Source organism: Lineus longissimus, chromosome 1 (genome assembly GCF_910592395.1).
Source record: "Lineus longissimus chromosome 1, tnLinLong1.2, whole genome shotgun sequence".
NCBI lineage: Eukaryota > Metazoa > Nemertea > Pilidiophora > Heteronemertea > Lineidae > Lineus > Lineus longissimus.
In genome coordinates, this window is record NC_088308.1 from 28,331,167 (window position 1) to 28,349,344 (window position 18,178).

At 40.5% G+C, this 18,178-nt stretch overlaps 1 protein-coding gene across 2 annotated transcripts; it reads right to left on the reverse strand.

Moving 5' to 3' along the window:
• Window positions 1-389: 389 nt before the first annotated feature.
• Window positions 390-17,651, reverse strand: LOC135496076 (kinesin-like protein KIF19). Of its 2 annotated transcripts, XM_064785197.1 has the most exons (20): window positions 17,029-17,651; window positions 16,714-16,794; window positions 14,515-14,625; window positions 13,518-13,605; window positions 12,568-12,704; window positions 10,435-10,557; window positions 9,894-10,173; window positions 9,122-9,460; window positions 8,746-8,833; window positions 7,507-7,584; window positions 7,291-7,352; window positions 6,950-7,119; window positions 6,434-6,647; window positions 6,085-6,200; window positions 5,737-5,867; window positions 4,943-5,543; window positions 3,745-3,774; window positions 2,751-2,898; window positions 2,453-2,560; window positions 390-2,126 (listed from the first exon to the last, which is right to left on the reverse strand). In XM_064785197.1, exons 1-20 carry the CDS (start codon window positions 17,119-17,121, stop codon window positions 1,981-1,983), a joined length of 3,144 nt encoding a protein of 1,047 aa, XP_064641267.1. In that variant the 5' UTR covers window positions 17,122-17,651; the 3' UTR covers window positions 390-1,980. The 2 variants fall into 2 exon arrangements, with proteins under 2 accessions (XP_064641267.1, XP_064641275.1); XM_064785205.1 differs by lacking the exon at window positions 3,745-3,774.
• Between the last annotated feature and the right edge of the window lie 527 nt (window positions 17,652-18,178).

The following is an 18,178-nucleotide window of genomic DNA, read 5'->3' on the forward strand; positions in this document are numbered from 1 at the left end:
TGTATGTATTCAGTGCTGATGCAATCGACACGGCCTCGTGCCACGGTGTGAGAAGGGACCTGCCCCCAGACCTTTGCACATGTGAAGAGGCCACTCACCTAGTGGCATCTTTCAAGACCTATTCCAAGGTGATCTGTATGTTCCAAGAGGGCTGCCTGCATGGACTAATTCAAAAGACAAGAGGGGTCCTCTGGCCTCATGAGGGCAATTTAGTGTATGTCCGTTGTTGGGAGAAATGAGAAGGAAGGTGTCAGGAGTGTCCTACAATGGAGACTCAATATCTGGATGGCTGGTAGGCCATCCTCTCCTCATTGTACACTGTGACAAGACTGATTAGGACGGTCAAGAAAGGGACTGCACCGTCAACATGAAAGACACAAGATGGAACATATCCTGAAAAATACTTTATTCACTACATTTTGGCAATTTCTACAATACTTTGATTTGTGCAGAAGACAGCACAAACGAAAAACAACTGAGGACAGAAAGACCCAACAAGGCAGGCCAAAAAGGATCATTGCTGCGTATCAACCCATCAGCAGCATCTAAGAGCAGCAAAGAAGACTATAGTACTGCTTAGTTATTGACTTCTTTTCAACTGATGACTAGTTCTGGTATTTTGCTATTCGATGGCACATGTACTTTGGTTGATACTTAAGAGTGGAAAAAGATCCAACCGACCTGGTCTGGTCAGCAACAGTCTTTCTTTAAAGGACGTCTCAAAAAACAAGTACAGCATAAAACAATGAAGATGTAGACAATGAAAATAAGAAGCAGTTGGTAACAGCAGGTTCAATCAGTAGGGAGGTGTATATTCCAAATACAAGGGATGACTCTAGTTGATTCAACTGTATGGTTTTGAACATTAGCAACTGAGATTTCCTATAATGTCTTCACAGAAATGTCCAGTCCTTTTAAACTTGCCATATATAAATGTACGAAACTCATCTAATCTGATGCATTTCAAGGATTATAACAGTGACCTGTGTCGCTCTGTTAGATACAATCAGCAGTTATTAGTTTTCATGCAGATTATAAAACAGGGATTCCAAACATACTTGTAGTATTCTCTACATAATTGAAGAAGATTGAACAGGAATTTAAAGAAAACCAGGTGGGTTTTTTCTTCAATACAGCAGTCTTTCAATTGCATTTGCAGACCATGATCTCGCAATGAACAGCATTCTCTCAGGCAGATTACCCTGGTGTAAAAAATATAATGTTTAACAAGATTTCAGCAAGTCTATTTCTTGCAAGAATTGATGAGGATTCATCACTGGGAAACCATGCAGATCATAAGAGTTGTAATTCCAAGGGAAAACCATGAGGAGCTGTCATGTTCAAGGATCGTTCCTGGTTTGAACCATACTTGTCGAAGTGAGACTCCATTGTTGTTGACATCGGCCAATAAGCCCTAACTTTAACATTAACTCTAGCCTATGTGGTGCAAGGTTTTAATTGTCAGGGACCTGACTTCCTGAGAGTTGAGAAATCCCCACCAGTTCTTGCATGGATAAGAAAATGACAAGATTAATGTATAAAGTAGAAAAAAGACACAAAATATAACATACAATCCAAAATAAATAACTGGTATATCAGCAAAATATACACATTAAAAGAACACCAAAATATTTCCGAAGTATTTACAGATAAAAAGCCAGCTTAAATTTTCTCTTACAAGAAAAAATTCATTTTCAACAAACAACAGTGCAAAATATACAAACCTATTGTTTCCTAGTCTGAGTTTTGAACTACCCTGTGTGAAATCAACCAAAAGTCTTTACATCAGGGCTCAGTAAACAAGTGTCCTCACAAGAGCCACGTCCTTTTTCATTTCCATATCAAAATGAAGAAGATATCAGCCACAGAAATCCTTATCTTTTGTTATAATACAAATATAGCAAGCTCCCATACCGGACCTCCATTTTGCAAACACACCTGGTCAGATGTATTGTCCATATATTTGACCGTATTAGAACATTAGACGACTTTGTATCCTGTAATGCTAATATCTCCCTTCCTGTACGTTGATGGTATTGATGGCGGAGGTTTGCGGCTGCTGCGTTTGTTTGGCTCGTTCAGCTGAGGGGTACTCGCTGCTGAAGACTCGGATCCATTGTTAAAAGCTGAAAACAAATCAAGACCTTATCAGCCGAGAGCCAAGTACACCAAACCAGATATGAACTGGATGCACAGATTGCATGCAAATATCAGTGAAGTTGGCAATGAGCAAAGTAGCTAATCCTTTACTTGGAATCATGACATTTGCTTTTGCACCAGTCCCTGCATTGCTGACCTTCAATGTCGCTTTAAGGTGTTCGGCACTGCAGTCAGCCGAATCCTTCATGTTTTCCATGAGGCATTTCCTGGAGCCAACCACTTTAGTTTCCTTAAAAGAGACTTGACTATTGCTGTTGAGACCATAGTCAACCAGAGTAACTGTGTTATTTACCTCTGTATCTCTTCTGCAGTGCAAGTCCCTTGCCTTTGTCTGGTGCTGACTGGTATACAATACTGGGTGGAGTGCTCAGAGGCTCAAACTGCTGCACATCACCTTCATCTGGAAAGGAGAGAGGAAGATACATGACAAAGTCACAATTCTCACAGTTGGATTGCTGGCAATAATGTATAGAATCCACTTATGTGTTACCACTCAGTGCTGTTTTCACCTCTAAAAGCAGAAAGCCACGGTTATCATACTATCTTCAAAAGTGAGTGTAACAAGAGATGGGTTGCTTCTCAACTCTTACTTTTCGAGCTTTCACCCTGGAGCCGATTCTTGTTCATCTCTGGTGGCGGAGGCAGTCTCGTCGCATTCGTTATCTTCTTCTTTGCCACACGGTTATTGACGTTCTTCAAGTCAGAGTTCTTACCTCCTCGTGGGTTCGTCTTTGACAACTGGAAGTAACAGAAATCACTCAATGACACATGTAGATGCAGTTTTACATGGGTAGAAAACAGGGTTAATGTACATTGAATCTAAAGGTATTTCAGGGGTTCATATACAGTGTGTAATACTAAGCTTTAGATGTTACTGGCAAGATCACTTATTGAATCATTTGCTTCTTGATAGTTAACTTGTCAGAACAAGACTTTATGTCATCTGACTTTTGAATAAACGCTAATTTACTGACACAGGGTGTCATTTCTAAGTACATCAGTATTGAGATTGAACAGTTTTATATCAAACCTGAAAAGAGCGTTTTCTGTTATGAACGGTGACTTTCTGTAGCTACAAGTGTTGACAAAGGTTTCTACTGGCATGCATTGAGTGAGTAGAAGAAATGGAAGAGGCGAGACTGTGTACAGCACCTTTGACAATAAAATCTAATCTCAAAATGCATTGATCGAGTATCACACATTAGGATTTTAGGAGGCACGACCTTACATATGCTAGCCTCTGTTAGGTTATTATATAGGTACATGTATCCTAGTTGATCTTTCTCATCACTGAACCAAAACACCAGACTGGTGATAAGAATGATTAAACTTGTGAAAAATGATGGAGAGTTAGATGTATAAGAGAGGAACTGTTACTGCTAGGTAACGGGGTTAAGATAGGGCGGTGTTTAGTAGCTATCTTGATGCCTTGTAACATCAACTCAATGTTGGCTGCGAGTGTTGACAGCCTCAAATTGGTTAGGAGAATTTCAAAAGGTTATATTGTAATCTGACTGTTATTAATACAAAATGCAAAAGTTGTTATTTTTGTGCCGATTCTGGACAAATCTAACGAGAGAGTACCTGATGGAAGAAACGATCGGGGGCTAGAGGCTGAAACAAAATAACACCACAATCGTAACAGTCATATCACTCTTTGTGGTAAATCTCAACAAACGTTTTTGGTTGGAAAAATGGAAATAATGTTAGGTCTCTTCAAACCTATAACCGCAGCCCACCTGGATTCATTAACAGGCATCCAGGCATGAGATGATTCGCAGTTTGAACTTTGGCAGGGTGTCACATTTACTTTCAGGACAATCAAGAGAAAGACTGCAGATTGCTGTAAAATCAGATTTGCTCCTTCTGAGCCTTATAGCTATGTGCCCAAACACGCTGATGCTGTCTCTGAAAGAAGTGGCGCGGAGGTCATGCTACAGGCAGATGGTGTTGGGTGGGTCGGTTGACAAGACTACATGATATTACCATGAACCAGGCAATAGTTCACCGTATACATGTATGATAACATTTTCAAAAGTTACCACAAACACACATGAAAATGTTAGGGTGCAATAAACTGTCTTGGAATATTAAGATGGGCCGGTGGTACTGTGTGTTAAACAAGTTAAACCTGGGATTGAAAAACGCCAAAGAAGAGTGTTGATGATCTTAGGTGACCTCTATTGATCCTGAGGTGCACTCTAATAACAAAACAACAACCTTTCAACATACTCCTTCTACCCATAACCGTGATGAAAATTTAATCGATAAGAATAATTGTGCATATGATTATTAACCACAGCAAGTTTGTTCAAGGAGCAGAACTAGTTAGCCAATACAAAGCCCTGTGTTGATCAAATGGATCAACTGGTCAAGCTTTTTGAACAAACAAGGCAACAAAAGGTATCCCTAAAACATATCCCAATGAAGCAGCAATAGTCAGTCCCTGGTTACCTTATAGCTATATGCCCAAACGCGCTGATGGTGTCTCTGAAAGAGGTGGTGTGGAAGTGACTTTAAATGCTACGGATGGATGGTGTCAGGTGGGTTGATTGACGAGACTACGCGCTATTATCATGAACCTGGCACAGGCAATGTGTTTACAAGTGAAACTTACGCATGAATAGGAAATGCAGGGTAGGATTGGGACATCAAGCAACACCTGGGAAGACAACATTCACATGGACGAACAAATAGTTCATGGATCCTCAACTTGACAAATTTAGCGTATGAGAAACAAAGTGACAAGCATTCAAAGACCTTCTAATATCATCATACTAACCTGATAGCCTCCATAAACTTCTGTTTTAGCTTTCCTCTTATTCTCATTCTTCTCGTTCTGTTTCTTCTTTGTATTATCATAGGTGGCGCGCCGGTATCCTACAGTCGTCTGTGTCACAATACTGTGTCTCTCAGATGTATTATCATCCAAACGATGAGATGCTGGTGCCCCAAAGTTTTGATCATGTTTGGCCAAACGACTTGCCGTCAGATACGTATCAGTACTTAAAACACCGTGGGTCGACTGAGACTTGTGAATCCCCGTTTCTGGCAATGATAACCTATCCGCTTCTCCTTGAATCAAATTCCGTCTTTTAGCCGCAGCCAATGCTGCAATGTTCCTTGTATTCGTTGAGATCTGTTCTCGGTTGAAATTCTGCGACACTGACATTGATAAGTTTGTGGGGAGGACAACATCACTGTGATGAGTCCTGCGGAACACTGTGTCATCGACCGGCGTTTCTCCACGACTGCTCAATGTGAAAATACTGTCTTTATCTGGGTCAGTAATGAATGTCCTTTTACTGTTGTTTTTCCTGGATTCCATTAGCTGGGCCTCTTTAATATGCCTTGTCTTTGGACTCTGGGAAAAGATCTTATATCTGGAAAACCGAATACAACTATTTACTAAGATGGAGATAGACAGTGATTGTATCTAAATGAAACAAAGCAAAAACTTGGAGAGCTCCATGTATGTACATGTCGTCCAACAGTTCTGCATGGTGGGGGGGGGGGGGTCATACAATCTCTCACATCATGCCAGGCCATTACACTGAAAGAACTATGACAACTTACTCCTCTTCTTTTGTTATGTTTCCAAATGATTTCTTGGACGGTGATGATTTATTGCTCAGGTTGCCGTAGCTGTCTCCCTCTATGTTGTTTTCTCCCATTAACCGCTTGTTGATGCTGCTAATAGAGGTCGCCTGAAGATGACGAATACAAACAAATGAACACATTGCTGTTTGATACGTGACATGTTATTGGTCATGCTTTATGTCCGACTCTGATACACCTATGAGGGAGGACCGGCACTAACTTTTATTTGCCACAGGAAGGATCATTTCGCTAAAGATAACAAAAGCCTTTCTGTGAAGAAATGCTTGACTCTCAGCATGACCGTGCTTCTGGTTTATAGCTCACCTTATATGGTTGGTGTACGTTGGTGAGAGACGCGTCAGGACTCACAGGCATATCGAGCTCCAGTTGATACAGATCATATAATTCCTCCAGCTCCTTGGGACAGTCAATGTTGTTTACTGTAAGAAACATCACGCATACAACATGAGAACTCTGGGCACAAGTTTGGTTTGGCCGCCAACTGAACCGGACAGAAACTTTCAAAATGACTTGAGACTTAGTCTTCTTATTTCCCATTTGTTTCTAGTAAACGCATTAACAAAGACGCTTGGTCAAGCAGCATATTGAAAGCTGCCACTCTTAACGACCAGACAGTGGCAGAAGCCAGCAAATAGTACTGAATACGACTTACCAGTGATGAGCACCCTCTGTTGGTGAATGATCTCATCACAGAGATTCCGTCGCTGTTGAAAGCGTTGGATCTGCAGATCTTTCTTCCGAAGTTCGTGGTCCTTTAGGAAAACCAGCGATTCCATCTCGGTGTTTTCGATCTCTAGTTCATGAACACGACACAAGAGGCTGAGAATCTCGCGCTCTTCGTCACGACTGATTTTCTTGGGAAGAACCTGAAACAACAGGTATGTGAAAAAGATTAAAGCTCCCTCAAGGCACCGTATTTCTATCCTCCTTTGAATGCACAGAAGGAAAATGCTTGATTCAGCTACACGCTGATACCCCTCCTCACCACCATCCACTTTTACTGTGACAGCCACAATCTTCTTGCAGCAAATTGGTGAGTTTTTGTTCCTATGATCTCTGTGTCAATGTGGCCTGTCTCCAAATGAAGCAGATGAATGACCCTCCCTGCCTTTAGGTGAGGAATTCAGCACTCTGCAACTATCACTGCTATCCATTTCTCATTTCTCACCTCTTCCACCTTCTTTGCCTTCTCCCTCATGCCATTCAACTCCTTCTGCAGGTTACCCTTCAGTTTATGTGTCCTGTCCTTCTCCTCCTGTAGGACACGTAGCTCCGCCCGGGCCAGGCTCACGTCCTGGGGCTCATCATTGCCGTGAAGGTCCTGCTCTTTATCAAACTCTAGAAACATAAGCAGAGAGACACCAACTGAGCTATCACAGGCCAAGTGTATTACCCATTTTAGAAACAACGCTTTTTACCAAATACAGGAATCCTATGTCAGCTGGGTGTGAGAGACCTCAAGCTACTGATCTAGTGTGAGGAAACTGTAGGCAGGCCCTATTTACCTACCTCTGTACCTGTTATCAGAGACAGACTCTCTTCTTCGCTGCTTGGCATGTTCTGTTTCCCAACTGAAACAACAGGTGAAATCATATTATCAGCCAATTATTAGGATTTGTGTCAATGTGACCTGAGCTATCCACTTCCTGTTTCTGCCAACATGCACACAATTATCTACTAGGAAACTTACATAAGAGTACCATGTGAAAGGATGCGATAACTTACTCATTAATGATGAGAGTATTCCTGCTGAACTCGAGACTGATATCCATCTGAGTATTGGTGATTTCCATCAAGCTTCGCCTAGAAAGACAAACCAAACATGACTCATACCATATTTAGGAATCGACTACATTCAAAACTGATTGTTAGTTCGGCTGGTGTATTTAAATCAAATTCATAGAGGAAATGATCAGTACATGTGAGGCCAGTCATGAAATATTGGCATGATAGTTATATCCTCACCACAACAAAGTGAGGACTCCCTTGTGATGGATTACAACGAAGAGCCTACAGATCCATCACACATGGACTCAACGAGCAGCCAAACATCACACTGAGAGAAAGAGGTAGCTTACCCTTGCTTTTATAAATCGATAAACTGACTCTCCGAATACCATTACCATACTGACATGTGACTGCTACTGATATTATCTAATCCTACCTCTATATGTTACTGCTATCAATAAGTCTTGGTTGAGTTTTGTGAGATGACAGCTAAAGCTTGTCATGGTTAGCTGTGAGCATGACAGGAATCCAAAATGACTTATCAAACATCCTCAAAGATAATGAAATCTACTGTATATTACAATGATATTTGAACATGAAATGTCCAGTTGTGCTGTCAAACCAAATGAGTCTGCTGTTCTGGCCCCAAGACACTCAACCCCAAATTTGAGCAAAACATCATCTGCCACCCCATCCAGATGATGTTGGGAAGATTTTCAACTTCAGCAGATGACACTGCCTTACCCCCCCCCCCTCATCCTCACCCCAAGAGACATGAACTGGTTAAGTTGATGTGGCGACTGCCTAGCTGATGAGTGCATCTATGGTTGTGATACTCTGATGATGAGTAAAACAAAGCATATTACCATAGCAGCACACAGTGCAGTGTGATATTGTACACCTGGTGAGAGTAAGAAAGACATCAGACAAGGCTTGTTAGCTTGAAATCAGACCTTAGCCAGAAAACTACGCAACAAGTTCAAGGAAAGACTATTTCCTTACAGAGACCTTGACTTATTCAAAGCTGATTATACAGAAAGCAGATTTGCAGCTTCAGGGTCCATGTACGTCTCCACCAACTTCTTTAAGAACCAATTCTGTTCATGAGATCATGAGGTCAGAAGTGAAGAAGAGCTTCTAAAAACCAAGAGACAAATCATGCAGTTATTTAAATGTTGGTCGAGTTCAAATAGAGACATGTTGTATTGGAAGATATAACAAGACTCCACGACCTACCTGACTTCCATCTGATCCCTGAATGTGGTCAAGAGCTGCTCCTTCATCTTCTTCAGTTCCATCTTCCTTGATGATTCCATCACCTCGTCTGCAAAATGTAACAGTGGACAATGTTACAAGACAGAACATACTATTCAAATCGATATCTGTATATCAATTGTATGAAACACAGGTCTCTAAATCCCTATAAAGGAACACCCAGAAGAGAAGTATCACTGGCCGGAGCCCTCCCCCTTCCCCCACCTCCAAAAAGCTCTTTTACTTTGCTTCAGCCGAACTTGACATCCAATGTATTCTTGAACTAACGGTCAAGACTGAAGCAATGATGGGGAGGGCGTCCCTTCTTAGAAAGCTATGTCATATGTCTATTGCTTACCTTGGACATTTTGTATATTTGAGACGTTCCTTTTCTTTGCCGATCCCCCTGCTGATGTCAGTTTGTACCGTAACCGCTCAATCTCCTGGCGGAGCTCCTGGATGATGTTAGTATACTGAGCAATATGGTAAGACACATCCGTTACGTTACGCCGCACCTTAGTTTTGATGTTCTTTGCCCGGTCTGCGTATATGAGTGTGTTTCTTGACTCCTCAAAGTGGAGACTGGCGGGGCTGATGTGCGCAATCATAACTGTCTTACAGTTCCCTCCAAGCGCATCTTTCAGAAGTCGCGTCAACTTACTGTCTCGGTAGTTGATATAGCGATTGTTGTTTGTACCTATACAGAGAAGATCAGATAATTTGTATGTGCCTTCCAAGCGCGTTTACATTTGCATAACATCCAAGTAGAGTGCGTTGGTGAAATCTCTGCTGAATCAACGACTCTTTCTCGGTATGACTTCAACCATTCTAATTGACACATTCAATGATCAAATGTTCATTTTCCTTTATGATGAAATGCCTTATAAATGTGACTGAAGAACTTCCCTGAAATCAATTTCCCACAGCTATTTATAATCATCAATAAATGAGGCTTCTCAACAGCTACAACCCAATAGTTGCCATGGCAACATAACACTGATTAAGCATGCAGAAATTGACTGAGGCCTAGCATTCGCGGAGGCTTTTATATAATACACAACAACAGATGATAAACTACAAAGATAAGGTTTAAGTGAGCACTGCATGAACCAGCACATCTTTAGACTCACTAAGTGCATTGATGCAGTTGCCCAGAGCCAGCAGCGAGCGGTTGATGTGCGCTCCCTCCACCATCCTCTTGCCTCGATTCAGAGTATTGGACGCACGTTCTGAGCCGGCCAAGTCGATCAGGTATAGCCGTCCCAAGCGCACCTCATCTGTTGTGCCCTTCACGCGGTCTCGCTGCTTCACGATCACCTGTAACACGGCATGTGACCGCGATGATGTCGGGTTGGCTGCCGTTGGTTCCTGAGTGCGCTCTTTATTGCCTCGCTTCAGCAGTTTCATCACCTAACATGAAGAGAGCAACTATTTGCATTTTGCAGATTCAGTTATTCCTGAATTGGATGCAATGGACAATATGAGTTTGAAATTGCTGTAAGACACTGAACAAAACAGTTCTCAAATACTTTATGCAGGATAGCTGTCTACTATCTGGTAACAAATTTATCGAGACAAAGGATGAAAATTTGTTTGACTCGCACGTCAAGGTCCATGAAAAGTACTGGCATGGCTGCATCATACACTGGCTGTATACAATGTCATGCTTACCTCCCCTGTCGAAGTGGCCTGTATCTCGGTGAGACCGGCCACCTGGACTCCCTTATGGTCTTCACGGAGGTCGAGGTACCCTGAGGAGGTGTTCAGCAGATCACGGATCATTTCATTGTAAATCTACAAGAGAAGTGAACACAAGTTGCAAGAGAGACCAGGGGGGGGGTCAAACAGCCAAGAAGGTTTATCATCAACTATTACAAAATACATTGAAAATACAATACAAGTGCTTTTTGAGCAGCACATATTTTTACAGTAAGATAACTGCAAGTCATGGTCAAAGTTATTTTCTCTTTTTAAATCCATTAGTCTTTTAATCAGCAGTCATTTTTAATCAAGGGCCAACTTTTTCATTTTTATTTTGGACATTTGAATTTACCAGGTTTATATTTGTAGTATCTGCCAGAGTTCAGTCGGCACGGTTCATGAAATGACATGCAATATCGTTGTGTCAACAGAACTTATGTGAAGTTTCATGATTTTTTTCAAGAATAATACTGAGCAAAGGCAGGGAACCATTGGCTTATTGGCTTAAGTTCACAAAATAAACAACGGTTGCTAAACATGCTCACCAGTGGTGTATTATTAGCAAGGAGATTTGGGTAAAATGGTTTGTCAGACACAACAAGTCATTGGCCTACCACATGTATGTGAAAATTGAAAATAATTCCAAGCCCTTGGAATATGCCCAGATTTGACATCATCAAAGCCTCTCACTCCCCAGGCATATAATGTGTGAACCCCAAATCCTTTGATTATAAATACGTCTCAAGCATTGTTAGCACGTAAAGAAAACAAAATGATTGGGGGGCTCAAATGACTAAGACGAAGTCAAATAAACAGAGAGAACAAAGCCCACATATTCTGAACTTGTTTTTCTTGTTTTGTGCCGTGCTTCATGTGACTGACCACACAATTTGTTGAACATAAAATATGAATAGGGACATCATTAATTCAGGTACTCAAAGACATATAATCTTTCATTGAGTTCGGTCTTTGTCATGCAAAATGAAGATACTGTCTGGTAATACCAGATCTGTTAAGATGTCCTTGAGAGGCCTCAATGTTTGCCTGGTAGTCAAGGTGGGCGGACACTTATCCATCACATAACAACAAGTAGCCCCTTATCCCGTTAGGTGCCTCACTATGGCTATCATGAATTACATGTACTGTACAATGGGAGGAAACTTCAATATAATCAGTACAAAATGTCTGGTCATTTTTGAGTTCTGGCAAAGTGAAAATGGATGAAAATTGATTCATCTTAACAACACAAATAATGGATGACAGGCCAAGACATGAGTCATTCTTGAAAAACATCTTTTGTTCGGAATATGAATATATGAACGAGAACTCTACATGACCCCGCCCCAAGCTCGAGAAACAACATAGAGAATGTGTCCTTAGGGAAAAATAATGCAACATGCAAATATCTCAAAATGGGACCAGTTACTTAAATACTGTAACAACAGTACTTAGCGGTCTATGTAAAGGACGATGACAGGGTTCTGAGAAAATCGCACAGGGCTATTGATAGACATAAGAAAGCAGGCCAAGTAATGTTTGAAAAGACTCAGCTATGCCCCTCACATTACACATCTACAGTGTATTAATATTAAAATATTAATATACCCTCCCAAATATACAATGAAATATTTAACGTTTTTTAATGCTGACGTCAGGACAATCAATGAATTACGTGGTCGACTATTTAAAGGCTAAAACTAAAACAACTCACTATTTATTTGACCAATAATGGATATGCAATATTCTTGTTATACACATACTTTTATTATGCATGGTAGCTAGGCAGCTTCACTGTATGCTCAGCATTAGCTCATGTCCGTTTCTGGCACCTTTTTTACTATGCATAATCAATAAGCAGTTAAGCAAAGGTCGATGATTTTAGAAACATATCCAGGGCACTTTGGTTTGATCAAATCCAACAATCCTGATGCCAAGTGAGGGACCACAATACTGTCAGAAACACTCTCCCAAAAATGGAAGAATATTCAAAACTTATTGTCATTAGCATTGTTTTGAGAGTTCTCAATGAACACTAATGGTACCGTAACAGTTTTTATTTCATGAAACTTGCAGTGCAAGTTTTCAATATTGACGTCTGTTTACCTCAAGATAGGACATGCTGACGCTATACATGGTGTCACGCTTGGTCTTCTCCATCTCGTTGAAGAGTTCATTGAGAGTCTGCACCATGATTCCTGGGCCGTCATCCGTACCCAGCATCGTATATGTCTTACCAGCTCCTGAAGTAGAAAGGCATGTGAACTTCTACATGGCAATTATCACCGGGTCACTAATGCAGATTGGAAGTTGGCAAACTACACATCTGGCATTGCAATATAGGTAATCTCATCCAATATTTGGAAAATCAGCTTCAGGCAACCATGACAAGAGGATATTGGTAAATGTTGGAAATATTAGGATGCAAACACAGGTGACATTTTGTCAATAACCATTTAAAATAGATGACAATTCTAACGACAGGCTTGGTATTGAGTCCACTCATTGCAGCTTATCACTTGCTGAAAGAAGTGGTTGAATGATACAGGAGCATGGTGAACTAGTCCGTGTGAAGCACCCTGTTCCCCATTAGTTATTTGAGAGGCATGTTCATTGGAAACCAACCCATGTTTGTTGTCATACTTCAGGTTGGCAAGGGAGGCTCTGACTGCAATCAGCTTTGGGCTCATTCATTCATGAGTCAACTTATACAGTGGTAGTGAAAACTGCACACTACTGTCAGAATCAAGGACAAATTCATTGTAAGCGGTAAATGAACTGCTTTTGACCAATCACAAAGGTGAATTTCAATTCATTTTACTTAGACACCATTTTTCAGTGTTGTTCCACTAGTTTTCACTAATAGGATAGCCCATGATAAAATTGCTAGAGTATGACAGGGAAGTCATCAGTGGGCATGTTCTTTCTTTTACTGCCAATTCCTGGGTATGATGTGTTTCCATCCCCACTAACAGGCTTTTGGGCGAGTGACTTAGTGATCTCAAAACCTTGAGGGTTAAGACGATTCCTTGGATGGGGACAGGACAACAGCTTACCTGTAGCACCATAAGCAAAGACAGTGGCGTTGTAGCCGTTGACAACATGTTCAATCAAATACTTGGTAGTCGCCAGGTAGACCTCTTTCTGCAAGGAGGAGAGAAATGTTTTAATTAACGAACTCTAATTTACCAATCCGACTTTTTTCATGTGAGGATTGCTCCAAGAGGTCACCAAGTCTAGTTTCTCACACCCGAAACCCTTCCTGATACAAGGTACCACATCATTACAACCAAGGCCAGTCAAGTTGATGACACCTCGCAAGTCAAAGTCAACAGTTACAGAAAGTTTAAACAACCCAAAAGTTGGTCATAAGTATGAAAAATTACTTATTGCATGTTCATTCAGCACTCATTTGATATTTATAAAAATGACTACGATTACTTGATGAATAATTCAGAGCATAACACGAAAACCAATAGAATGTTAGACCACTGAATGCAGAGAATTTCATTCTGACCTTATCGTCCTAATCCCCAATGACACAGTTTTCCCATTAGACCTTGGTGGAGAAAGTAATAATCTCCTGGTTATAATTGGCCCGAGCCTGGGTAAACATGATTTTCATCCACCCATCACTTCATTCATACTACATGCATTTTTATTGATTGCATTTGATTGTGTTGACTGCTGTTGTGATATCAAAGTGGTCCGAGGAGGTGCCACAAACTGACAGGAAAAACAGACTTTTTTTAACAACCTCTGATCACCCATGATAGCCTACAGGCGGCAGCAAATCTTATACTGCATGATTGTATTGTTATTGATAAACCAAAAAAAGTTGTTACTTTTTGTAATTAGTATCTCAATCAAAATGGATTCTTTCATGAAAAAAAGACATGTTTATAATCAAACAGAAAGTAACAAAACGAGGTCTATGATATAAGGTAAAGAAAGAGGTTCATGGGCTCAGCTGACACAACAATCAGTGTAAAAGAAGTATCACCGACTTTCTGACAGTTTCTACTTTCTTGAGTTATTATAGTTTCTACTTACTTGTGATGCATTTCCATCAAATGCGACATCGAAGACAAATTGTTTTTCTCGTGAGCGGTTAGCGCGGAGTACATCTTCAGGATCTTCAGTTGGGTCCATCAGCACCACCACCTGTAACAAGACAGGAACTGGTGAGTGACGAGCTAAACACTGACATGAGCAGTGACTTGAAGAGATACATGTACAGGTGCCAAAAACCTTATCAAGAAGAGTGGCATCTCCCAATCAACACAATTTTTGCCATGATCAGGCACGTCAGGAGCATGCTGTTCAATAGAAGTTTAAGTGATCTTCTTCTTCCAAAGCTGGCACTACACTTTTTTCTTTGCATCATCTGAGCAAAATCGTTCTACTTTTTCTTTCTTTTCTTTTCTCTTTTTTTACACAATTTTCGATAAATCAATGAGTTTTTGAGTGGCTATATTTTGAATCAGAGCCGAAAGTCCTTTGCAGCAATGATGAAGACCAATGTTATCACTATCAGGGTCTATTTGCTAACGAGTAATTTGCATTAAAGATATATAGCAAAAATCTAGGCTGCCAATGATCTATAATTATAAATAGACCACATCTCCATGGTTACAGGTAAACAGTACAAGAGAAGATAAGTAATTCAATCAAATTCTTCTGACATGGCCGCTACTATTTTACAAGCAAAGTGGGTGAGAGGGAGGCACTGATTGGTTGTAGGCTCACCAGAGCTGATTTGGATGAAAACGATGACCACTTGGTACAATTACATGACATATAAGTATGACTAATCAAGGGTTAGTGTTCACAAATTGATCTGCTAATTTCCAAGATGACTTTGAAAGTTCTGCTATAGACTAGAGCCATTTCCATGAACTTTAGGAAGCAACTCAACTGTGTTATTAAGTGGTGGAGTGAAATGTCAGTCAATTTGCCCATTTGCTGTGGATGGCGAGGGGGCCGCCTTCTCAGGATGATGGCATGGCCACTGTTTAGATTCCCAATAGACACCAATTCATGTATTTGGGTAAGGTTAGTATTGGGACAAGCAATGTTTGACAATACATGTACTGTACTGCATTGGGATTCAAGTTATTCAACCGAAGTTCCTTGACATGCTTGAACACACTACATGCAAACTGCAGTGCTCAGTCAATGGTAAATTGTCTGCATGGATATAATGTTATGATATCAAAATATCTTTCAAAATATAATTTTCTAAAGAATATATTGGCCACATTCACAAACGAGATGATTTCCCTTTAGGAAATTACACGAGAACAGGCAATTACACTGATGGGCTGTACCACCAGACCTTGTTTATACCAAACTTCATTTAGGTCTATAATTCACATTACACAAGCGTACATTTATTACTGATTTGGGGATATTATCACACTGGGCAATGAAAGCTCTTACCAATGCAGATCTTATTGACCTAAGCCATAGTAAGGTGTAGACTATATTTTCTTTACCCTCGACAAACATTCTGGCCATGGCTTATATCTCAAGCCGTAAACCTACAAATAGACCTCTTCATGGAAAAAATAAAGTGATTTTAATACCACCATTGTGCTAGCTATAAATTATACATGTCCGGTAGGCCCTGTGGTTTAGAAGTGAATAAGAATTTAAAATAAACCCAATCTTCTAGTACATGTTGCATATCTGCACTATGTCAGTGAAGAACTTCAGTCACATTCAATGCTAAGCTCCCAACAAATCTCACTGCCACGACCCCTCTTAAAATTCCCACCCCCACTCACTAAAAATTCCTTGGAGAAAACTTCTCACACAGTACAAGCATACATTTTGAAATCTCCAAATCAGATTGCGAAACCAACATCACACATCTCAAATGAATTTTCGAAATCCAAGGGTAATCTCAACTCAAACTCTTGCAAAGTTAGTAAGTCATACAGTCAAATCAAATCAATGACAGAATCAGGAGGTGCCGCATGATAAGGCGTTTCCACTTCCACTTTTTGCCGGGAGCAGTAGGACACCTCTCCATAAAAGTCATGAAAGGGATATATACAATGAGACCGACTAAGACAATCGACGAGCATTGACACATTTCTCTCAGCTTACTAAGAAGTGGCATGCAACAATATGATCACAAAGAGTGATGGACTCTTAAGAAGACTGTGCCAAGAACATTGATCACAACATCAGTTTAAAACCTGTAACAATAGGAAAACAGGTATGACAGTAAATACTGTGACTTACTCTGTTGTCCATTTGGTGAGTAATTTGTGTAGCACCATGAAGTATTTCATCTTCACTCAGAGGACGAATTCGTAACGCAACCTGAAATATGATTATAAATAAAGAAAAGTGTCATAATCAATTCAGACTTGTGTTTCTCATCGGAACTTTTTCTCAAGTAGGCCCTACATACTAAAAGTAAAACATGAGACCAAGGTCAGGAAGGACAGTCATAGGACTATAGGACTAGGAGCGGTGAAGTCAACTCCAGTTAAAGATATTGAGAAAACTGCCGACCTCCAACCCATAGAGATGACGATCCTGCATCACACCTACCATAAGATTCTGCTCTCCTCCAATGCCACCCCCAGCGAATCCATGTCTGGCTTTTGATCCTCCTCCTGCCGCTCCTGCAGTGGCCGCCTCCATCTTGACAGCAGTTCCTTCCAAGTCCCGACCAAGGCACTGAATCTCTCCAATCAATCAGTCAGAACAAAATTACAGGTCACTTTTCCACAAATTCCTTTTTCTTCACCGACATAGAGTCAAATCCCAAAACTACTGGGGACAGCCGTACTTCATTGCTAAACCAGTTCCGCCTTTCTTAGCATGCCTTCTGCCTTGAGGTCAATGGTAATAATTCAATGAGGGATTATACAGACTGCGATTGTGTAGGTCCCATATTGTAACAGTGCAACTGCTGCTGTGTAAAATGTAGTCATGCAGTGTCAGTGAATCCAGAACAGAAGAGTTAGAGTAATTTTGACCTTTCCATGGCATTGGCATACCATATGAATATTGACACGACTAATCGCTATATTTTATTAAGTCAGCAACTTTATATGTTAAATTGACGTGGTCGGCAACTTGAGACATAATGTCCCGGCCAAAATCGACAAAAATCCACAGCAAAAGTTTGACAGGTCCAACTCTATTCTATGCCTCAACTAAACAATCATGTGTGTGCTCTAAACCATGTAAACATACCAATTGGTTCAAACTCGTTCAGAAGGATACTAACAAAATTATGATTCACCTCTGCTTTCAAGGCGTTCGAGTGTATGGATGTTACAGACTGTTGACTTAAACAATAACAGATTTCAAGTGTCGCGATGCAAAATAGTTCCCAATTTTTTGCTTATAGTGAACAAAATGTACATATTTCATCAATAAAAATGATAAGTCCAATCAATAATTTGTTTATAAATTCAAAGGTTTGTGTTTAAAATCATAACAAACCACTATTTTCAGCTGTATTTCTTGGACTTCGCAAAATTTGCACAAGATGGCGGCAGATATTGCAGAGACATCAAGAGGCGATTTGTTACATTCTCGAAGTACACATTGAGGGATGTCGGAGTTCTTCAAGTAACAACAGGTGACGCCACCATTAGTTCATGAGTTCCTATATATACGCGGGAAATACGAATGCGCACGTGTGGACTTGGCTATTAGTAGTTTTTAAAAAGGGATGACCCCCTGTAAG

Excerpts from the sequence above, each read along its gene's own strand:
- LOC135496076 (XM_064785197.1), bottom strand. The coding sequence starts at position 17,121 with ATGGAGGCGGCCACTGCAGGAGCGGCAGGAGGAGGATCAAAAGCCAGA. Across the intron at positions 14,626-16,713 it reads CTCACCAAATGGACAACAGA|GTGGTGGTGCTGATGGACCC; the intron begins GTAAGTCACAGT and ends GTCTTGTTACAG. Across the intron at positions 10,558-12,567 it reads TCAGCATGTCCTATCTTGAG|ATTTACAATGAAATGATCCG; the intron begins GTAAACAGACGT and ends CTTCTCTTGTAG.